Genomic DNA, 23,555 nt, shown 5'->3' with positions numbered 1-23,555 from the left:
CCCAGACTGAAGTACAGTGGCACAGTCTCGATCTTGACTCACTGCAACCTCTGCCTCCCAGGTTCAGACGGTTCTCCTGCCTAAGCCTCCCGAGTAACTGAGATTACAGGCACACATCACCACGCACAGCTAATTTTTGTTATTTTTAGTAGAGATGGGGTTTTGCCATATTGGCCGGGCTGGTCATGAACTCCTGACCTCAAGCAACCCACCTGCCTCAACCTTCCAAAGTTCTGGAATTATAGGCATGAGCCACAGTGCCCAGCTAATTATTTACAATTTTTTTTTTTCTTTTTGAAAACAGAGTCTTGTTCTGTCACCCAAGCTGAAGCACAGTGGTGCGATCTCAGCTCACTACAACCCTGCACCCTCCACCTCCCGAGTTCAACTGATTCTCCTGCCTCAGCCTCCCTAGTAGCTGGGACCAGAGGCGTGTGCCACCACACCTGGCCAATTTGTTATGTTTTTTCTTAGTAGAGATGGAGTTTCCCCTTGTTCCCCAGGTTGGTCTCGAACTCCTGACCTAGGTGATCCACCCATCTCAGGCTCCTAAAGTGCCGGGATTGTAGGTGTGATCCACGGCTCCCAGCCTTATTTACATTTCTGAAATCAACTCAAACTGAGTGCTTTTTTTTTTTCTTATGCAGTCGTGCTGCTGCTGCTTTTTTTTTTTTAACTGCCTGTTTCTGTTCTTTGCCTGTTTTTCTGTTGGGTTATGTATCTCCTAATGACTTAAAGCGAATTAGCCATTTATTTGTTAGCGGTTGCAAATATTTTTTTCTGGACTGTCATTTGCCTTTTGACCTTCTTTATGATTCTGAAGTCTTGAGTTTTTTTTGTTGTTGTTTTTTTGTTTGTGTTTGAGATGGAATTTTGCTCTTTTTGCCCAGGCTAGAGTGCAATGGCGCATTCCTGGCTCACTGCAACCTCCGCCTCCTGGGTTCAAGCGATTCCCGTACCTCACCTCCCAGGTAGCTGGGATTATAGGCATGTGCCACCATGCCCAGGTAGCTGGGATTATAGGCATGTACTACCAATCCCAGAGTGTTGGGATTATAGGTGTGAGCACCCGGCCGAAGTCTTGAATTTCTATATATTCAAGTACATCAGTCTTTTTTTTGCTAAGGCTTCTAAATACTAGAAAGGATTTTCCCTATTCCCAGCATGTACGTAAAACATTTCCCAAGCTTGTCATGTAATACTTTGGGGTTATGTTTTACCTGAAATACTTGGAGTGTATTCAATGTAAGGAATCTCTCACTTGCATTCAGGGGCTGGGAAGGATGCTTGCCTGTGTCCTTACTTAGGTAGAGGGGCTTACTCTGCAGCATTTAGAGTAAATGTCAGGATGAGCTTCCCTTCTAAACTTCAATAAAGAAAATATAGTTGAAGCAAAAGGGGAGAAAGTTAGTGTTTGTTGGATTAGGTGGTGGTATATGGAGGTTCACTTGACTGTTTTATGAATATTTACAGTTTTAAAGAGTTTTTCTGCTTTCATCCTCCCATCCCGGTTTAAAACATCCTGAAAGCTCTGCTTTTCTAGATGATAGTTGGTAGGAGAGATAAACAGTTATCCTGACCCATTAGTTCTTTACCTTCTCTGCACCTGCACTTAAGCAACTGAAGACCTCATTTTTCTTTTTCTAACATTTTATTAAAGGAAATTTTCAAACTGAAAAGTTGAAAGTATTTTACAGCTAACACCTGTGTATCTACCATTTAGATTCTTCCCTTAACATTTCACTATACTTGTCCTAACACACACACACACACACAAACACATACACACACACTCCATCCATCCATCTTTTTTATTTATTTATTTATTTATTTTTTGAGATAGCATCTTGCCCTGTCACCGAGGCTGCCAGACTGGAGTGCAATGGTGCAATCATAGCTTGTTATAGCCTCAACCTCCAGGGCTGAAGCAATCCTCCTACCTCTGCCTCCAGAGTTGCTGGGAGTACAGGAGTGTACCGACATGCCCAGCTAATTTATTAGGTTTTTTTGTAGGCACAGGATCTTGCTGTGTTGCCCAGACTAGTCTCAAACTCCTGAGCTTAAGTGATCCTCCCACCTCAACCTCCTTGAGTGCTGAGATTACAGACAAACTGCCCCTCTCGGCTTTATTTTATGTGTATGCATTTCTGAATAGATGGTAGGCATCAATTAAATACTAAGTAGAGTTCAATGTTTGTTTTTTCTTGTAAGGTAAAATGTACTTACAGTGGAATACACGTATCTTGAGTGAGCACTACGTGAGTTTTAACAATTGCCTGCATCTCTGAACTGAAAGGTTTACCATCCCTCCAGAAAGTTCTCTCATGCTTCTTTTCAGTCACAGCTCCCTTCCGCCCACATTGCCCAAGAGGCAACATATACAATTTTTTTTTCTTTTTTTTTTTTTTTTTTTGAGACGGAGCCTCACTCCGTCGCCAGGCTGGAGTGTAGTGGCATGATCTCAGCTTACTGTATCATCTGCCTCCAGGGTTCAAGCAATTCTTCTGCCTAAGCCTCCCAGGTAGCTGGAACTACAGGCACTTACCACCACACCTGGCTAATTTTTTGTATATTTAGTAGAGATGAGGTTTCACCATGTTAGCCAGGATAGTCTCGATCTCCTGACCTCATGATGTACCTGCCTTGGCCTCCCAAAGTGGTGGGATTATAGGCGTGAGCCACTGCGCCTGGCCTATAGATTAGTTTTGTATCTTCTAGAACTTCATATGAACAGAGCATATACTCTTCTGATGATGTTTCCTTCGCCCTGCATGTTTTTTAGATTTATCCACATCTTGTGTCTCATTTGCCCGGTTATGTGAATATATGACAGTTGTTGATCTATTCTCTTACTGATAGATATCTGGGCTCTTTCTAGTTTAGCTATTATGAGCAAAGCTACCGTCCAATGGTGAGATCTCGTCTCACTGCAACCTCTGCCTCCTGGGTTCAAGAGATTCTCCTGCCCCAGCCTCCCAAGTAGCTGGGAATATAGGCACACGCCGCCGTGCCTGGCTACTTTTTTTTTTTTTTTTTTCCAGTAGACATGAGGTTTCACCATGTTGGCCAGGCTGGTCTCAAACTGCTGACCTCAGGTAATCCAGCCGCCTCAGCCTCCCAAAGTGCTGGGATTCCAGGTGTGAGCCCTTGCACCCGGCCCGTAGCATCACTCCTGCAGATAGTCTGTTTTTTTCCCACTTCCTCACTCTCTTTCACGTTTCAGCCATTCTTTATGCACATCTTCTTCAAAATATGTCAAGGTCTCCAGATAAGCTCCTCGTTCCCAATGTGTCTTGTTTCCTCCTCCCCGGCAGCGCTGGGCACAGTTGGTTTCCTGCCTGTCTTCAGATACCCTCTTCTGTTGGATTCCATCTCATACATGGTCCTGGCTTCTCTCTTCCTCAGTCTCCTTTGCTGACCTTGGACAGTTTCAGTGCCACACAGGGCCCTGGGCCCACATCTCTTTGGCCTCCTCTCCGTGATGGCACCTTCCTGTTTACCACTGTATACTTGCAGTGGTCTCTCCTGGTAGGATATGGCTGTTTGTGTTGAATGAGTGAAGAAAATAAGTTTCACCAAGCAAAGCAGTAAGAATCTATTCTTTGAAAAAACATAAAAATACAATTGATTCTCATTATTCACATAATCTGTAAATCTCTGGGACCCTGGCTTAGCAAATCATGAAGCATTGTTCCCCAGGGGAAAGATGGCAGGTCACCTCTGGTCACAGCATTTTCATCAGCCAATCAAAAGACAACCCCAGAGCCCAAATACAATTTAAAAAAAAAATTGTATGAAGATCAACCTTAAAAAAAAAAAAGACAACCTGGTTTTCTGTTTGCTCCCCTGCTTCAAGGCGTGCTGATACAATGCAGATTGCTGGGTCACTAACATTGAACTCACAGCTCACATGGAACTCTTGTCAGCAGAACTACTCTCGCATGCATGTTTTCTCCGCAGGGCACATCACAGGCTGCTTGTGCTTAGGGACACTCTATGACACTCCACATTGTGCAAGGGCCAACAGTGAAATCACCAAAAAGCACAAAATTACGAAAAGCAGGCACTCAGTAGCCCTCAGTAGACCACGAAAAGGACAGTTGTTTTCAGTATGAGAATTGACACGAAAAGACAGGACGTTGCCCTGTGTGACCTCAACCAGGAACATGTGCATCATGTGACAAATCTTGGGGCGGTGGCTCCTGCCTGTCATCCCAGAAGTTTGGGAGGCCAAGGTGGGCAGATCACTTGAGGTCAGGAGTTTGAGACCACCCTGACCAACATGGCAAAACCCTGTCTCTACTAAAAATACAAAAATTAGCCAGGTCTGGTGGCGTGCACCTGTAGCCCCAGCTCCTTGGGAGGCTGAGGCAGGAGAATCGATTGAACCCAGGAGGCGGAGGTTGCAGTGAGCTGAGATCCCACCACTGCACTCCAGCCTGCACAATAAGAGCGAAACTCCATCTCAAAAAAAGAAAAAAAATTCCCACTTTGCACAGACGGCTGTAAAAGCACCATGAGTGTTGATGTGAGGTCACAAATAAACCTTAACAAGCGGGCAGGTACACAGAACAGAGCCTGTGAGTGATGAAGAGAAGACCTATTTGGAAGTAAGTTCTTTTTTTGTAGAAATGGGATCTCACTGTGTTGCCCAGGCTGGTCTCATATTCCTGGCCTCAAGCAATCCTCCCACCTTGGCCTCCCAGAGTGCTGGGATTATAGGTGTGAGCCACTGCATCTGGCCCAACCCTCTTTCTTGCCCACTGTCTAGCAAGGAGAGTTCTGTCATGACTTGAAACCCATGTCGATTTCCTGAAGGAAAGAGAGGACTGATCAGAGAACATGAGGGTCCAATCTTTAGGGAAATTATATTTTCCTGCAAATTCCGGGTTATGGCACCGTCTCTTCTGAGTTGGGTTGGCCTCTTGTCTGAGTGCTGCTGCATGCCAGGTGCTAGAAGTGCATCGTGGACAGACACGGACTCCTGCCTCCACACAGGAGCATGATCACCACCCACTCCCACACACTGGCATGACAGATGGTGGAAGGTGGTGGGTGGCCCCTAGTCTGATATGCTGCTGGGCAGAGAAGCTGCAGACGGAACCTGTCCTCCCTGCACGCGTGCCCGCCCCTCCCCCTGCACTTGTGCAGATGCTTGCCTTTGTTCTTTTTGAATAAAGGTCACTTGCTGTTGTCAGAAAGAAGGTTGATAGCAACCGTCTAGTAAAAGCAACTGAGAAGAAATTGGCCACTGAAAAGAGCTTAGAATGATGCACTTGAGTTTACTGCTGTTCCATTCAAAGTGGCATCGTGCTGCATTGGTGTGTGAGCCAGCAAGGGGCTGCATGTACCGCTGTGGTCCTGTGAGAGGACCAGGCCATGTTCTTGCTGCAGCTTTCCCATGTTTTGTTTATTCACACAGGTACTTAGAACCGTGCTGCGGCTGGCCACAGTATTCAGTCACATGCCGAGCAGGCCTGTCGTCAGGAGCTACAGGCCACACTATGTAGCCTAGGGCCCTAGTAGGTCTATCATCTAGTTTTGTGTATGCACAACAGGATTGCCTACCAGACATTTCTTAGACTGTATGGCAGTTTTTTGTGACACATGAGTGCAATAGCAACATCTTTTTTAAAAATAAGTATGTGTCATGCCACTTTGGACATGTGTGATTCTTTGGCCAGCCTCGGTATGCAAGCACGCAGGCTAGCACTCAGCACATGAGTCTATGGCACCCAGAGGAAGCGATTGCAGTTTCCTAGGAGTTTGTGTCTTAATGAAGGGGGCCCTAGACCTTACTCTTTCACTTTACCTAGTAGTTTGTTTGGTTCCTAAACTCACACGTGTTTTTAGGTCACACCATTCAAATCCAGCAACAGAAGTGATTGAAAGGAACCTTTGTCTAACGCTCCCCAGGCTCTAGCGAATCAGGACCCTCAGACCCCCTGGGCTGCCCCCCACCCCCCTGTGACCACAACTTCTGCAGGCACCCCCCTGCACTGTGCTCTGCATGTTGCCCAGGCATGTGTTTATTTCCCAGCACAGATTCTGCCTGTGGCCGTGGCCATGTGTAGATGTTCACGCACATGCTTCCCTTTGTGATTTCAGCCGACACGGAAGATGTATGCATTGTAGAGAGATTGTTCTCTAGCAGCTTAGTGGCTATCGTGAGCCTTAAAGCACCAAGGAAGCTAAAGGTTTGCCACTTTAAGAAGGGAACTGAGATCTGCAACTACAGCTACTCCAACACGATTCTGGCTGTGAAGCTCAACAGGCAGGTGAGCGCCCAGCTGGGTGTGGGCATGTCTGCTGCTCCCTCTAGCCTCTGGAACAAGCCCACCCCACCGTCAAGTCCCTCCGCCATTGCTTGACTGCCTAGCCCCACGTTACTGGGCACTGATCCTTGCCACCAGCAACCAGCTCTGTTTTCTCATCCCACCAGCTTTGCTCAGCCCGTTCCATTCACAACGAATGCCCGGGCCTCTGCCACACTGTTGCCATACAGGCATCCCTGGCCCTATCCAGAGGGTGGACAGCAGAGTCTCTTTCACTTATTGCCTGGTTTTGCTTCTTGAATGTTACTTAAAATTTTTAGACTTTTTTTTTCCTTTTGTAAATTGTTAATTTAACTTGGAATTCAAGATAAAGGATCTATTTTCTGTATCTCCCCCTAAACTAATAAGAAGGTCTGGCTTGGAGGAACGATGTGGTGGGTGGCACATGCCTGTGTTTCTTGGGGCTACCTCCTAGCCTGTGCTCGAGCCCAGTGTAATGGCATCACCTGAAGACCCCTCACAGGCTATTTCTGACCACATTCCCTGCAGGGAAAGCTGAGGAAGCGCTAACTGCCTCCAGAGTGTACATTGTGACAGCCAACAGCTGCACTCTGAGATGCGGTGACTAGATGCAGTAATCACAGTAGAGACCCTCTTACCTCACACAGTTGAGACTGGGAATTGGTCTGTTAATTGACAAAGTTGGTTAGAATGGGAAAGTATAAGACATAATACCTTAAGCATTTTTTTAAAAATTTTGTTTTTTTGAGACAGAGTCTCACTTTTTGTCATTTAGGCTGGAGTGCAGTGGCACAATCTCAGCTCACTGCAACCTTCCACCTTCCAGGTTCAAGCCATTCTCCTGCCTCAGCCTCCTGAGTAGCTGGGACTACAGGCACATGCTACCACACCAGGCTAATTTTTGTATTTTTAGTAGAGACAGGGTTTCACCATGTTGGCCAGGCTGGTCTCAATCTCCTGACTTTGTAATCCACCCACCCACCTCAGCCTCCCAAAGTGCTGGGATTACAGGCATGAGCCACTGCGCCCAGCCTGAGCATGTAAAAATTTTAAAGCATGCAAATTGTGTTCGTAACCACCTGGTGTAGAGCTGGGTGCATGGCCCATCATCTTTCTTGCATAAATCATCACAGCAGTGCATCATCTTCAAGTCTACATTCATTTTCTTCCAAATGGAGCAGGAACTTACAAACTAATCTGAGTGCAGAATAAATGTTAGACCTTTTAAAACCCCCAGCCTCTTATTTTCACTTTACCGGCGCCACAGTCAGCATCAGTTTTAAAAAGCAAATCTTTCCAAATCTATTCACAGCACACTTGTCTTAGCTATAGGTTAGCATTTGCCTAACACTGAACTAAATGGTGTGGTTAGAATTCCCAGTACAGCTGGGTATCGAGGGAGAGGTGCACCCGCCCTGGCTCCCCCTTGATTGTTGGTGGAAAGCAGCTGTATCCTCAGTGCTTCGAACATTGGTCTGCATGGTGTTCTAGAAGGAACTAAGATTGTGAGGCCAACATGGGGGTGGATCACCTGAGGTCAAGAGCTCAAGACCAGCCTGACCAACATGGTGAGACCCCATCTGTACTAATACAAAAATTAGCCAGGCGTGGTGGCAGGCACCTGTAATCCCAGCTACTCAGAAGGCTGAGGCAGGAGAATCGCTTGAAACCCATGAGGCAGAGGTTGCAGTGAGCCGAGATCGCACCACTGCATTGCAGCCTGGGTGACACAGCAAGACACTAACTCCAAAAAAAATAAAAATAGAAGGAACTGAGAGCATCGTAGTCCAGGAGTCAGTCCAGTGAAGATTGGGGCATGTGAGGCACCGGCTGTTGCTTCACATTTGGTTTCATTTCATCTCGCCTAGAGGCTGATAGTATGCCTGGAAGAGTCCTTGTACATCCACAACATTCGGGACATGAAGGTACTGCACACAATCAGGGAGACGCCTCCAAACCCTGCAGGTGAGCTCACTTGTGAGGAGAGAATCCTGTTTTTCTGATTTTGCCTTTGAAAGATAGCTATAGGTGAGAGAGATTTTTTCTCTTTATAGGTTCTGCAGATGAGACAGATTTAAAAAGTATTGATCCCAAACCAGGCTGCCTTCCTACCGATGCTGGTCGTGTGACCAACTAAACTCATTGGTTTGATCAGCTTTCAAATTTGAGGTTACTGATCAGTTCAAACCAAAGGCCTTTAATCTCTTTACAATACTGGTATCACCTAAGGTGGGGTTTTGGGGTCATAGAACCTTTTTTTTAACACAGAAAACAAGATCGTATCCAAGTTGTTGTTATTTGTTCCTAATGCTTTGTTAAATAAATGCTGAATTATATCTGACATCTGAGAAGGAGCTCTCAGGTATGAGTTTGCATCTCGTCCTCCGGGTGTCATTTGCAGGCCTGTGTGCGCTGTCAATCAACAATGACAACTGCTACTTGGCGTACCCAGGGAGCGCAACCATCGGAGAGGTGCAGGTCTTCGATACCATTAATTTGGTGAGATGCCTTTCCTACTCGAATAGCTCTTTCAAGTGTAGCTTTTTCCTGGGGAGGAGCGCTGTGGCGTCTCGACATCCTGACTTTCTTGGCTCAGCAATACAACTGCTGTACTTTTTTTTTTTGAGACAGGGTCTCACCTTGTTGCCCAGGCTGGAGTGCAGTGGTGCAGTCCTAGCTCACTGCAGCCTTAACCTCCTGGGCTTAAGTGAGCCTCCTGCCTCAGCCTCCCAAGTAGCTACAGTCATGCATCACCACACCCAGCTAATTTTTTACTTTGGTAGAGACGGAGTCTTGCTGTGTTGCCTAAGCTGGCCTCAAACTCCTAGCCTCAAGCCGTCCTCCCGCCTCAGCCTCCTGAAGTGCTGGGATTACAGGCGGGTGCCCCCGCGCCTGGCCTTGCCACTCTTCTCACTGGCAGAGCAGGTCTGGCTCATTCTGCTTCTGGATCTGCTGCAGCATTCACACCAGTGCTGAGCTCCTCGCCATAGGAATGTTTTAAGGAACGTAGAAAACCTTAGGGGTAAACTGCTTTGTTTTTTCTAAAGTTGGAGCAGTGTTTCCTTGGATTCCCAGCCCCAGTAAGTCAGTGGGTTTGGCATTTGTATAGATGGTGTTTTAGGAACAGTTAACTGGCATTTTTAGACTGCACGCCAAGTGCCAGCCCTGAGGTGTGGGCTGTCGCTGCCCGGTGGTCACATTTTATTGGTCTCCCTTTTTCAGAGGGCTGCAAACATGATTCCGGCTCATGACAGTCCTTTAGCAGCGTTGGCTTTTGACGCTAGTGGAACTAAGCTTGCCACAGCTTCGGAGAAGGTGAGTCTGTTTTTCCCTGGGGAAGCCCTGGTATGAAGGCTTCCACAGACTTTCCCAGTTCTGTTCACATACCCAATTCAGAAGCAAGGTCCTATACGACCGGCTCCAGGAGAAGCAGAGACAGCCTCCCGCTTCTCAGACCGTAGCCATGTGCTGCCTGAGAGTGAGCGGAGCTTGCGCTGTGCCCCTGTGGACAGGAGAGTTGGTACATGTTTGTAGTAGAAAACGCAGAAATGTCCAAAGGAGATGGAAACGCTGTGTGTAACTGCGCCACTCGCCCTGTGTGTTTCTAAATGATGAAACTCACATGTTATGGGGAAGAACCCGACAATAATGAAACGTAAAAAAGCCAAGACAGAATTCTCTCTAGCCAATCTGAATACATTTCTGTGTATTTCCTTTCATTTTCTCTTTATTCCACAGAATTGAGATCCCATTATGGGTATAATTTATCCTTTTTCACTCTGCATGACGACATTTTTCTAAGCTAAAAACACTTGTAATGGCTGTGCAGCATTCAGTTGTGATTTATGTCAACATCACCCTTTTGGGACACTATGTTTCAAACATGTTGATGCCATAGATAGTCGTGTATTTAAGTCATGCATCAATCTTTTATATGTATTTCTAACTATTAATTTAAGAGATTCAAGTAAGAAGAATGTCTGGCTTTAAAGGACATGGCCTCTAAATGTCCCTGTGTACCTGTGACCAAGTGGCGAGGCTACCTCAGCCTCCGGGACACTGAAGGGTCCTTGTTCTCTTCCTGATTTGGACTGTTGCCTCTTTTTTCTTTTCGGTTCCTCTCTTCTTGAAAGTTCCATCTTCCCTTCTTCTGTCTTGAGGTCGCGTCTGCTCTCCCGCCTCCGTCATCTCCTCTGGATGCCAGTCCTGCTCTTCATTGCCCACAGAAGACTGTTGCTTTGATTTGGATTTGATTTTGCTTCTCATTGAAATCCTCAAATAGCCTCCCCTTTCAAGTCCTCTCTCCCCTCAAACTACTGTACCAAGCAGATGAGATACAATAAAAAGCCGCTCACCTCCTTATCTTTCCTGCCTGGGTCTTTGTTCTTGAATCTCACACCTGAGTTCTGTAATAATGATGTCACCATTAATGGGTCACTTCTGTGTCATGCATTATCCTGGATCTTTTATCTTCATTACCTTATTTGTTTCCCCTCAGCAAGGTAAACACTTTTGCATTTCATAGCAAGGGCTCAGAGAGGTTAAGCAGTGTGTCTGGGCTGCCCAGCCAGGCAGCAACAGGAGGGGTCAGACACCAAGCCTGACTTTGATTCTAATTGTGCTAGACTATCCCAATATCACCTTGTCCTTTTCATTTCCCTTTGAAATGGCCCTGAAATTGTTGCTCCTTAACTAATCAAAGTCTCACTGTTACGTTTTTCAGTAGCTCTTACAAAGGCCCAAAGGTACTTGATGAATTTTAAGGCCCATAAAAATAGAATAATATTTTTTGGACTATAAAGAGCAAACGTGATTGCTTTTACACGAATCCTCCTAGTCTCGAGTGAGAGCATCAAGATTTTCCCAGCCCTGCTCTGTCCCAGGTGCCGAGGACCCACTGAGACCTGTGATCTAACCCTACTTTCAAGAATCTTGCGGTCATGTGGCAACAAAACAACTCTTTTTTTTTTCTTTATTTTTTTGTTTTTGTGATGGAGTCTCACTCTGTTGCCAGGCTGGAGTGCAGTGGCACGATTCCAGCTCACTGCACCCTCCGCCTCCCGGGTTCAAGCAATTCTCCTACCTCAGCTTCCTGAGTAGCTGGGACTACAGGCACACGCCACCACACCCAGATAATTTTTGTATTTTTCAGTAGAGACGGGGTTTCACCATGTTGCCTAGGATGGTCTTGATCTCTTGACCTTGTGATCTGCCCACCTCGGCTTCCCAAAGTGCTGGGATTGCAGGTGTGAGCCACCACACCCGGCCAACAAAACAGCTCTTAATTAATTAGTATTGCACAGTAGATATGCCACCAAAAAAGTATCTCCATCTAAAAGTTGAGGCTACAGAGGATAAAACCTTTGCTTTGGTTATTTTTATGTGTGGATGCAGAAAATATTTGATCCCCTAATTCTCAGTGTTATAAATTCAGTTTGTGCCTCTCCATCCAGAAAGAACCAGCTATCCTCAAGTGCCAATTTTTTTTTTTTTTTTTTTTAAACAGGGTCTTGCTTGCTCTGTCACCCAGGCTGGAGTACAGTGGCACAATCTCTCCTCAATGCAGCCTCTACCTCCCAGGCTCAAGTGATCCTCCCACCTCAGCCTCCCAAGTAGCTGGGACTACAAGTGCCTGCCACCACGCCTGGCTAATTTTTGTATTTTTAGTAGAGGTGGGGTTTCACCATGTTGGCCAGGCTGGTCTTAAACTCCTGACTTCGTGATCCACCCGCCTTAGCCTCCCAAAGTACTGGGATTACAGGTGTGAGCCACCGCACCCGACCACATTTCACTATCTATAAGCACGGCAGATAGTGCAGTGGCATGATCACAGCTCACTGCTGCCTCCTCTCCTGGGACAACAGGAGTACAGCATCAACCTTGGCTAATTTGTTTTTTGTAGAGATGGAGTCTCGCTGTGTTGCCCAAGCTGGTCTTGAACTCCTGGGCTCTAGTGTTTCTCCCAGCTCGGCCTCCCCAAGTGCTGGAATTACAGACATGAGTTATTGCATTTGGCCTAATATTCTTTTTTTTTTTTTTTTTTTTTTTTTTTTTTTTTTTTTTTTTTTTTTTTTTTTTTTTTTTTTTTGGCAGAGTTTCACTCTGTGGCCCAAGCTGGAGTGCATTGGCGTGATCTTGGCTCACTGTAACCTTCACCTCTGGGGCTCAAGCAATTCTCGTGCCTCAGCCTCCCAAGTAGCTGGGACTACAGGCACATGCCACCACGCCCAGCTAAATTTTTTTTGTATTTTGGTAGAGACGGGGTTTCACTATGTTGCCCCCAGGGTGGTCTCAAACTCCTGAGCTCAGGAGATCTGCCTGCCTCGGCCTCCCATCTTCCTAGATATGCCTAACAGTTTTTATATTTAACAGTTTTAACCTGAAATTTGCAGAGGATGAATGTTGAATAATTCTTCCTGCCCTGCAAATTTGAAATGCTACCCATTTGATGGCCTGTCTTTCCATCAGTCTCTTTTTGTGGTAATTTAATACCATTAAAATTATCACCTGATAGTATTCTTTTAATATTCAAGCACTGAAAGTCCTGCTCATGATTTTCTTGGCTCTTCTCTTATTTATTCTCCCAGATATTCACATCTGTTTCATCATGCACAGATCTGATATTACCTTAGTTGGGGAAGCTGGCATCTTCAAGAACTTCCCATTAATCCAGGGACATGCTGAGCTCCCATGTAATCCTAGTTCTTTGTCTTAGTAAGATTTTCTTCATGTGCATCTTACCATTTCATGAGTTGGGATTTACTCTTACCAGATACTTGAGCTTTGCAGCTAATCGGTTCTCTTGGTCAGTAACTGAATTGAAAGCAGCAGGAAAGGACCTCAGTGGGGTCTGAAACCTTGTCAGACCACAGGGGCTTGCCAGTGTGCCACACACAAGTCCAGGCTTTTATTTTTAATAGTTTAAACTTCAAATGACTCAGAACACTAGAACGATGATATGCCACTTTTGCCCTCAAGGCTGTTAGTGTTGAGAGTCAGTAGTCAGTTAAAATAGATTTAAAGAGAAGATTGAACAGTAAGACCACAATAGAACAGGGGAGTGTTTTCCTATCCTCATGGCAAAAAGTGTGGAGGTGATACTCATGGGGGGCCCTTGAGGACCCCAAACTCCCTGGTGGCCCAGCACAGAGCTGTCCTGGAGATAGCCGTGTGGTACATTTGCAGTCTGCTGTGAAAGATCGGAAAATCCTGTTTTAACTCAACTCAAATTCTTTTCTCTTTCTCTTCCACAGGGGACCGTGATTAGGGTATTTTCCATTCCAGAGGGACAAAAACTCTTTGAGTTTCGGAGAGGAGTGAAGAGGTAAAGTATATGAACGTCCAGAATGGATTCTGGAGGTTGTATTTGGATTTCAGTTTTATGTTATCTGTGAACAAACACCCCCCAGGAGAATTCCACACGAGCATTTCTAGCCCAGCTGGGTCACCAGTTGAGGTCTAGGACTTGATCTTGTCACGGGTTCGAGAGCACTTTGAGAAAAGCAAACTGGGTTTTTATTTGTTTCCAGTCCCACCAGCTAGTGTGAGAGCTGTGAGGAGCTCGCAGAACCAGGCAGGCCCTCCAGTGCCCTGTGGCTCCCAGTGGGTAGCACGCCCCTCCTTTAAAGGCTTCCCTCTGAGAACCTGTTCCCAGCTCTGCAGTTCTGCTTTCACCCTCAGCAAATATTGTTGGCCCCTTCTTTGAACAAACCCAGGCGCCTCAGCCTGGCGTTCCCTGGCCTTCCTCCATCCAGGCTGCAGAGTCTCCCTCATCTGTGCTTAGCACGCCCCCTGTGGCTTCTGCTTCCGAGGCAGGACCGTCCCTCCCTCATTGGACAGCAGAGCAGGGGAGGCCTCGGATCGGACCCCTAAGGGCCACTTGCCACGACGTGGCCTTGGTCGGCAGGACCTAACCTCAAGTCTCTGGCTCCTCATTTCAGATCAGTACCTCCCTCCCTGAGGGTGGCCACTGAAAGAGGAGGGGCTGTCTTTGAGAGACCCTTCTGCCGTCTGGTCCCCCGTTCCTCATGGAATCCCCATAGGTGCAACAGGTGGACCTCAGTGTCCCCAAACGTCACCGCTCCTCCAGCTCCTACCTCCTCATGTCCCTTGGTCTTCCTCACAGCATACCTTTCTAGATTTTTCCTGTGTTGCTGCTTCTGCTCATTTCCCTTCCTGTGCCTGTTTCTGCCTGGAGCTGCTCCTCACCCAGCCCCCTGCCCCACCCCCATGGGCTATGTGTGCCAATCCCGGGGCTGGATGCGCAGCCCAGCTTCCTAAGGTGCCCATGTTCCTCCTCCCTGCTGGCTGCTGGGCACCTCAAACCCCCAGGCCAGTGTGCCTCCAGCAACCCCTCATCCCTCACCCTCCCCATCTTGGTAAATAGTGCCACTCATCAGCACCCTGGCAGCCAAACCAGAGGGGCTCGGCCCTGTGTCCTTCTCCTGGAACAGTGCATCCAGGGAGCTTCCCGCTGTGGGCTGGCCCTGCACCACGTCCGCCACCCCACCTGACCCAGGCTTTGGCTGGTTTCTGCTGTTCCCTGGATTCCCTTCAGGCCGGTTTTCAGACTGTCCCAGGCTGTTCTTTGAAAATGTAAATGTAATCCAATCACACCCCACCTAACATCTTCCACTGCCTTGCTGTCCCCTGCATGGTTGACCCCGCACTCCCTGCTTTGCTTCACCAGGCCTTCCGCCCAGTCCAGTTCCATTCCACTTTCCCTGTCCCGGCTCCAGCTGTACCACACCTTCAGCTGTTCAGAAGAGCTGATCTCTTTTGTCCACTAGGGTGTTGCGTGGGCTTGCAGATCTAGTGGCCTGGCCAGCTTCCACAAGCCTAGGAGTCCAAGTCGAGTGTCACCCTGGAGGAGGCCTTTTTTTGATCCTTGGGTTAAATCCCTTTCTCTGTGCTTCTCTATTGCCTTCCTTGTGTATTTTTCTCACATTCTTTTGCCCGTAGCAGATGGAATATTTGGGTGACCGCCCAAGGGGTTAACCTTCCCTTTGCCTAGACAGAGTCAATTCATCAAGACAGGGGAATTGCAGTAGAGAAACTAATTCACTCAGAGCTGGCTGTGTAGGAGACTAGAGTTTTATTATTACTCAGATCAGTGTCTCTGATCATTTGGGGAGCAGAGTTTTTAAGCATAACTTGGGTGGGGGGAAGCCAGTGAGCCAGGAGTGCTGATGGGTCAGAGATGAAATCACAGGGAATTGGAGCTGTCTTCTTGCACTCAGTCAGTTCCTGGGTGGGGGCCACGGGATCAGATGAGCCAGTTGATTGATCTGGGAGGAGCCAGCAGATCTGTCAAGTGCAGGGTCTGCAAAATATCGTAAGCAAAGTTTCTCCCAAAGTTAATTCAGCCTATGCCCTGGAAGGAACAAGGACAGCGTGGAGATGAGTAGCAAGATGGAGTCGGTTAAGTTAGATCTCTTTCACCGTCTTAGTCATGATTTTGCAAAGTCAGTTTCATTTGCACCTCCCTAACCCCACCTCCATCATTAAACGCTGTGTTAAGGCGAGAACCATTCCTAATTTCTACCCATACCTAATTCATACATGCGGTAAATACTGACTCCAAGAAAATCCCTTACTATTATGGACAGGGTTAGCCTGTGGTTAACTGTCTTGCAGTTCTACGGTCATGAAGAAATTCACATGAATTTAGTGGCTTTGGGATGCCGATTGGTTTTTAAGATACACTTGAGCCACTTTGCATGTTCAAAGTTTTGCTCTGTTTTTTGTTTGTTTTTTTTTGAGACTGAGTCTTGCTCTGTCGCCCAGGCTGGAGTGCAGTGGCAAGATACCAGCTCACTGCAACCTCTGCCTCCCAGATTCAAGCAATTCTCCTGCCTCAGCCTCCTGAGTAGCTGGGATTACAGGCTCACACCACCATGCCTGGCTAATTTTTTGTATTTTTAAAAGAGACAAAGTTTCCCATGTTGGCCAGGATGGTCTCAATCTCTTGACCTCATGATCCACCCACCTTGGCCTCCCAAAATGTTGGGATTATAGGCGTGAGCCACTGCGCCTGGCCCTTTACTCTTTCTTAAACCTTACCTAGGTTGCCGATTTACTCTGGCATGGAAAGAATTGCTGTAACTTAAATTACAGAGTTTTCTTTTACTCACCTTAGGACTAGAAATCCATCCTAATGCAGCTAAAAGTGGTTTAGTGAAATCCCGATTCCTTTTGTCACCTGGAAGGTTGCAGCTGTGTTAACCAGTTGTGCTTAGTATTTCCTTTCGAACATTTTCCTCTCTCAAGAAAAATGTTTGAGAAGGTGGCTGGAAGGGAATAAAACTTACCAGCAGGCCCAAGTGTGCCCGTGACAGGAACTCTTCTCTGCCACTTGAGTTGAGCCCCTGGGGCAGCCGCTGGCTCCTTTGGCCCGCCCTGACCTGCACGTCTCCCCAGGTGCGTGAGCATCTGCTCCCTGGCCTTCAGCATGGACGGCATGTTCCTCTCCGCCTCCAGCAACACGGAGACCGTGCACATCTTCAAACTCGAGACTGTGAAAGAAAAGTGAGTTGCAAACATTCCTTCCTTTAAAAACAATCAGAACCCTTTGTTGCCACTTGCTGGTGGGATGAGATGGAAGCAAGGATCTGTCCCACCCTCTGATACTGTTGGCCGATGAGGACCCTGGAGCCGGCCATAGAACCAGCACTGCCACATCCGGGCTTGGCAGTGAGGAGGGCAGGCCGCAGCAGGCAGGTTCTCCCACCGGCAGCACATAGGACAGGCAGAGGCCTCTCGTGGGGCAGGAAGGGTCCAGGTGGACATCCTCTTTTTGCTTTTGTCTGTGATCAGACTGCCCTCAAGGGTGAATGCCGTGTCTCTTCCCTGCCCATGGGTAAGCAGAGACATGGGTGACTTCCGTAAGTATTTACTATTGCAATGAATATGTAGAGGGAGGGCGGTCTTTTAAGAGGGTTTTGACTGGGTGCGGTGGCTCATGCCTGTAATCTCAGGACTTTGGGAGTCTGAGACAGGTGCATCACGAGGTCAGGAAATCAAGACCATCCTGGCTAACATGGTGAAACCCTGTCTCTACTAAAAATACAAAAAAAATTAGCCGGGCCTGGTAGCATGTGTCTATAGTCCCAGCTACTTGGGAGACTGATGCAGGAGAATCGCTTGAACCCGGGAGGCAGAGGTTGCAGTGAGCTGAGACTGCCACTGCACTCCAGCCTGGGCAACAGAGCAAGACTTCATCTCAAAAAAAAAAAAAAAAAAAAAAAAAAAAAAAAAAAAAAAAAAAAAAAAAAAAAAAAAAAAAAAAAAAAAAAGAGGGTCTTACTCTGTTACCCAGGCTGCAGTGCAGTGGTAGTCATTACTCACTGCGCCTCAACCTCCTGGACTCAAATGATCCTCCTGCCTTAGCTTCCTGAGTGCTTGGGACTACAGGCATGTGCCACCACACCTGGCTAATTTTTAAATTTTTTGAAGAGATGGTATCTCACTCTGTTGCCCAGGCTGATCTGAAACTCCTGGGCTCAAGTGATCTGCCCGTGAGCCACCGTGCCCAGCCTGCCTTTAAAAAGTTTAAAAAGTACATCCCACTCAGATCAGTATTATAATATCATACTTAAGATAGTTAAAAATAATAAATTTTGTTATATATATTTCATCACAATTTTAAAAACAAATGGAACATGCCCTGCCCTGCCCCCCAAAAAATGATGAATAACCACACAAATAGGCTATGGGAAAATAACAATTTTGGGTCTATACTCAAGGTTTTTGGAGACTTCTGTTACAAAGATCTAGCAGGGGTCATCAGGCCCCATCACACCCTTCCAAAGGGGACGTATGGTCACCTGCCGTGTCTTGCCCATGGCCACACAAGGGCCACGATCCCCCTGCCCTGGAGCCTGAGCGCCCCCCCCTCCGATGCCTCCCAGAGGAAGCTCTGTGACACCCCTGGGGTTCCGAGTGTCTGCATGTAACCAACCAACCCTTTTAGTTTTCCTGTGAAGAATGGAGACTTTGGCTCTTGGCTCCAGAGCTGTATGTCTATGTGAGTAGGGGGTGGCTGGCCCCCCAGGGAGGGTGCAGCTTCATGTGTCTGGTGGCCTTTCCTTCCAGACCCCCAGAGGAGCCCACCACCTGGACTGGGTACTTTGGGAAAGTGCTCATGGCCTCCACCAGCTACCTGCCTTCCCAAGTGACAGAAATGTTCAACCAGGGCCGTGCCTTCGCCACGGTCCGCCTGCCCTTCTGCGGCCACAAAAACATCTGCTCGCTAGCCACGTGAGTAGAGCCAGTGTCTCCGTCCCCTGCCCTGAGCACCTGAGGCTGAGGGGCCCAGTTCTGGCGGCTCGTGATCCTTTCCATGTTTCTCCTGAACAAAAGCAGCTCCTTAGAGCTGGGGCTCCATCTAGAGTCATCGGGGGTGGGAGGTGCCCTAGCAGGTGCTAGGCTTGCTGCTCTGTGCAGGGTTTATTTTTTCTTTATTTTATTTGTTTTTTGTTAGAGACTTCCTAAGTCTCATGTGGGGTTCATTTCTACACGGTCCGCTGTTCTGTTTTTGTTGACGGTCTGCAGTATTAATAGAAGACGTTAAGTCAAACCTCGTGGGCGTGCCATAGTTAACTGCACTTTCCGAGTCTCAGGCCTCCATCCAGTTCCGGGTCCAGCTTCAGAATGCACACGGGGCCTGTGAAGGTGCCTGGGATCGTCTAAGGCTCTGTGCTATGTGCAGGAAAGATTGTCTTTACCTCCAGTGATAGCAGGGCTTTGGGATTCCGTGCACCTCTAAACATCATTTTCTGGTTCTGTTATCTGACTAGTGTCGTCGAAAAGCTCTCTGACAATGACAACCCATAATATTCACAGAAGCCATAAATCCGGTTTTGTCCTGCTCTCTCCTCCTGTGGGCTTCAGGGCTCAGCGCACGGAATGCAGTCTTGGTGCTGTGGGCCGGGTCAATGATGCACTAAATGCCCAGAGCTGCCCTAGTGCTCGTTTTGCTGGGGTCTCCTCCCTCACCTTGCCAAGAGTGAGGCTGCCCGTGTAATAAGCCCCTTCTTGTGAAGATTGTCTAGAACGTGGCTACTCTTGATTCTCCCTAGAATTCAGAAGATCCCAAGGTTGCTGGTGGGCGCCTCTGACGGGTATCTGTACATGTACAACCTGGACCCCCAGGAGGGCGGCGAGTGCGCCCTGATGAAGCAGCACCGGTGAGTCTGCTCCCGGCCCCACTGCACCAAGCTGCTCCACGCTGGCAGGTGGCCTTTGGGGCACCTGGCATATATTTGTTTATTTCCTTGAAAACCAGTGACATAGAGGGGCAGATTCCAGTGTGGCAGCTCATGCCATGCTGGTCAGGAGCTTTGCTTTCCCAGATGAAATCGATGCGGCACCAGGGCTCCCTCAGGGACTAGGCACAGAGGCGACACAGGGGTGGTGGGAGCTGCATTTGTTCTTAGCTGGGGAGAGGCACAGGGAGGCCGGGCCCTCTTCCAAAGGGTGGAGCTTTGCATTTGGGAAGGAAGGCACAACGTGGTGGCCCCCACAGTTCACTGCACATGGTTGAGAGCCTCCTGTCTCACTGTAGGGGACGGGTTTGCTCTTGGAAAACAGGGAGTTAACATTTGTTCATTAGGAAGCAATGCATTTTCATTCTGTCTTACACATTTTTTATGACAAAAAGTTCTAACAATACTATAATTATTTATTTTAGAGACAGGGTCTCACAGTTGCCCACGCTGGAGTGCCATGGTGCAATCACAGCTCACTGTAGCCTTGAGCTCCTGGGTTCAAGGGATCCTCCCACCTCAGCCTCCCTAGTAGCTGGGACCACAGGCACACAACATATCCAACTAATTATTTTTTTGTAGAGATGGGGTCTTTTTTAACAGTAAATCCTAGTTATTATATTTCTCCATTGTAAAAGCGAAATATTGCCTCATTAGATATAACTCCCTCTTTAGACTTTCCATGTAAAACTCTTCATGTAAAAATGTGTGCAGATACACAAAGAGATTAAAGTTGCTGCGGCGTGGCGGATGCCTGGCGTCCTGTGTGGTGAGTGGCGCATCGGCTCTGTTGCCGGCATGTGCTGCCCCCCCAGAGGCCACCCTGAGTGGAGACGCTGAGCTGTGTCACTTTTTCTCCCCTCCAGGCTGGATGGCAGTCTGGAGACGGCCAATGAGATCTTGGACTCTGGCTCTCACGACTGCCCCTTAGTCACTCAGACGTACGGCGCGGCTGCAGCAAAAGGTACTTACGTGCCTTCATCCCCAACAAGACTTGGTAAGGGGCGTGACACAAACCTGGAAGGTAATTAATGCCGCAGCCGCCCCGGGGTGCTCCTTCCTGTTGGCTCCAGAGTCGCGCCACCGGCCCCTCACTGGGAAAGGGAGGAATGGTGTGGAGAACGTGGGCCAGTGTTCATAAATGGGTGTTCCCAAGACCTCTCAAGGCTGAATTCAGTTTCCTTTTATTTTTTTTGAGACAGTCTCGTTTTCTCGCCAGGCGCCAGGCTGGAGTTCAGTGGCACGATCTTATCTCACTGCAACCTCCACCTCCCAGATTCAAGCAATTCTCCTGCCTCTGCCTCCCAAGTAGCTGGGACTGCAGGCGCACGCCACCACGCCTGGCTAGTTTTTGTGTTTTTTAATAGAGACAGGATTTCACGATGTTGGTCAGGATGATCTCAATCTCTTAACCTCGGGATCCGGCCGCCTTAGTCTCCCAAAGTGCTGGGATTACAGGCATGAGCCACTGTACCTGGCTTTTTATTTATTTATTTAATTTTTAAGTAGAGATAGGGTCTCCCTATGTTGCCCAGGCTGGTCTCAAACTCCTCCTGGGCTCAAGTGATCCTCCCGCCACAGCCTCCCAAAGTGCTGGGATTACAGGCATGAGCCACTGCACCGGGCCCATTTTTCTCCATTTTTGAAGAAAAAGTGGTCATCCTGGCTCAGGTGACTCTGGGGGCACGTGACCTGCGCCCAGACTTGCCACCTCTCAGCCATGGGGAAAGCACTGCCCAGGGTTTGGTCTCGGTCTTTCCCTCCCACCTTTTTTGTCCTTCAGCAAATCTGCATCAAGTACTGCCTTCATGCTGGGCCTGTGAGGTGCAGAGGCTGGAGAGGAACGAGGCCAGTGGGCTCCCCTCCAGTGGCAGCACTGAGACCCATGCACAAGATCCTCCAGCCACAGCCTCTGCTCCATGTGAGCCACCCTCTTTTTTTTTTTTGAGACGGAGTTTCGCTCATGTTACCCAGGCTGGAGTGCAATGGCGCGATCTCGGCTCAACGCAACCTCCGCCCCCTGGGTTCAGGCAATTCTCCTGCCTCAGCCTCCTGAGTAGCTGGGATTACAGGCACGCACCACCATGCCCAGCTAATTTTTTGTAGTTTTTTAGTAGAAACAGGGTTTCACCATGTTGACCAGGATGGTCTCGATCTCTTGACCTCGTGATCCACCCGCCTCGGCCTCCCAAAGTGCTGGGATTACAGGCGTGAGCCACCGCGCCCGGCCCTGAGCCACCCTCTTAAAAAAGCCAACTCGACCTCCAGTGCGAGAACCTATGGTTTCCACCCACACGGGGCTGTGCCTGCTTACATCACTCCCATGCATGAACTGGCGCTTCCAGTTCATGAAGCCAAGAGTCTCTTAGCATCATTGTTTCCTAGCGTTATTTTTGAGCTCAGTGTACCCAGCTTGAGAGAGTTTGTGTCCCGTCCATTAGGAATCCTCTGTTGACTGTGCAGGTGTCATTTTGACATTTAAGAATGTCAGAGAACAAATGACTTCATCTCAAGCTGCCTGAGGCTGCAAAGATTTCATTAGAAAAGCAATCAGAATTCAAAATGTCTTCATACAGGCTGCAGTTTATAAACATATACCAGTGTTTCTAAACACAGTCCTCAGTTTGTGTCATGGGGTCTGTTGTGTGTCCCCAGCCTTTGAAGGCTGACTTCATCATCTCTTTGCAGCCTATGCAGACGACCTGGGTGCCGTGGGCGGCACCTGCCTGGAGGATGAGGCCAGCGCCCTGCGCCTGGATGAAGACAGCGAGCAGCCCCCCATGATTCTTCGGACTGACTGAACTTGACCTATGACCTCTGATGCGGGGAGCAGAGAACACTGGCTTCACAGAGGACTTTGTGCATTGCTGCTATTAACTTTGACCTGAGTCGGGGGAGAGGATGGCAGAGACTTTATTAAAAAAAAAAAAAAAAAAAAAAGATTGTAGTGGTAGTCTAACTCCATAACGCTGAGGAAACACATCGTTTTCACTTCAGTGGCTTTTAATCCTGCGTATGAATTTTAGCTTTTTGTTTGTTTTCTCTTTTTGCCAAAATTAACTGTTTGGTGAAGCCCGCAAAACCTCCTTGCTTTGCATGCGTGAATGTGCCAAGCCAGCGTAGGAGAGCTAGAAGCCACTTTCCAACCACCTGCTGTTGGGTTTCCCGTATCTGTACGTATGCCGAGTGCATCAGGAAGCCGTGGCCATGCACACTGGGTCTGCTTGTCAAGGCTGGTTCTGCAGTGACAGGTCCAAGGCTGCCCACTGGGTGTGCTGGGCGGACTTCAGCCTGGGACACGAGTCCTCTCTCCCTAGGGCCCCACCTGGACCATTTCCCTCCATTTTATTTTGTTAATTAAATTCTTTCCAGATTGGATCATCCTGGGATTTTTTCCATGGTGGACTTCTGTTTCCGATCTTGTTTTCCATGTGGATATCGGAGGAGAGCGAGGTTCTTTCTGATACTAAAAACCTTTCTGTCGGGCAGCAAATGAACTTGAAAGATTGCCTGGACTCCCTGGAGCAAAGGAAAGCGATTTCGTTTGTATAATTAAATGATCTGTTGTTCTACTTTACCCTTCCTGTTGAAAAACTGTGTGATTTTTTTTTTTTTTTTTAAGGAAAGTTTGTAGCTACTCCTGTGCCCAGGAGAACACAGAATTAAAGTGTGATGGCCGTCCGAGCTGCCCTCTCCCTGGGCCCCGCGTCCGCAGGGGCTGCCCACATGTGTGAGAGGCCATAGTGGGAGGCAGCCACAGAGAGATAGGGCGGCTGGGCCACGTCCTTCGCAGGGTGGCATGTGCCTTTTCTATTTTAATCTTAGAAAGTTTCCTCAGCAGACTGATAGAGATTGTGGTTACAAGTTTCAGTATTCACCTCGCTTCCCTTTTCGTTTTTACAGAACTAAAACAACCTCAAATACCTCAGACTCTGCATTCCAAACCAAGACATCTAGCAGCGAAAGTGTTGAGGGCATTTAAGTGGAATTAATG

The 23,555-nt window shown here is 48.0% G+C and overlaps 1 protein-coding gene and 1 long non-coding RNA gene across 8 annotated transcripts in view; one reads left to right on the top strand and one right to left on the bottom strand.

Annotated features, from left to right (window-relative positions):
* WIPI2 (WD repeat domain, phosphoinositide interacting 2) overlaps window positions 1-23,138 on the top strand; it is a 41,707-nt gene extending 18,569 nt beyond the window's left edge. For 2 of the 6 annotated variants that reach the window (XM_017533763.1, XM_017533759.1), the window contains 10 exons: window positions 6,109-6,278; window positions 8,165-8,261; window positions 8,698-8,795; window positions 9,519-9,611; window positions 13,550-13,620; window positions 16,716-16,823; window positions 18,390-18,554; window positions 19,376-19,483; window positions 20,428-20,525; window positions 22,250-23,138. In XM_017533763.1, the coding sequence (XP_017389252.1) occupies window positions 6,109-6,278; window positions 8,165-8,261; window positions 8,698-8,795; window positions 9,519-9,611; window positions 13,550-13,620; window positions 16,716-16,823; window positions 18,390-18,554; window positions 19,376-19,483; window positions 20,428-20,525; window positions 22,250-22,362 (1,121 nt within the window). In that variant the 3' untranslated portion in view covers window positions 22,363-23,138. Of the gene's footprint in view, window positions 1-6,108; window positions 6,279-8,164; window positions 8,262-8,697; window positions 8,796-9,518; window positions 9,612-13,549; window positions 13,621-16,715; window positions 16,824-18,389; window positions 18,555-19,375; window positions 19,484-20,427; window positions 20,559-22,249 lie in introns of all 6 variants that reach the window. The other 4 variants (XM_017533761.1, XM_017533757.1, XM_037740373.1 and 1 more) reach the window with 3 other exon arrangements.
* LOC108308096 lies at window positions 15,564-16,733 on the bottom strand. Of its 2 annotated transcripts, none has more exons than XR_001826781.2 (3): window positions 16,607-16,733; window positions 16,430-16,497; window positions 15,564-15,618 (listed from the first exon to the last, which is right to left on the bottom strand). It is a non-coding gene; the product is annotated as an uncharacterized LOC108308096 (long non-coding RNA). The 2 variants fall into 2 exon arrangements; XR_001826782.2 differs by lacking the exon at window positions 15,564-15,618 and adding an exon at window positions 16,316-16,353 and having other exon boundaries at window positions 16,402-16,497.
* Window positions 23,139-23,555: the final 417 nt, after the last annotated feature.

This window comes from Cebus imitator, unplaced genomic scaffold (genome assembly GCF_001604975.1).
Source record: "Cebus imitator isolate Cc_AM_T3 unplaced genomic scaffold, Cebus_imitator-1.0 Scaffold82, whole genome shotgun sequence".
NCBI classification, from domain to species: Eukaryota; Metazoa; Chordata; class Mammalia; order Primates; family Cebidae; genus Cebus; species Cebus imitator.
This window is presented reverse-complemented; position numbering and strand designations above follow the sequence as displayed.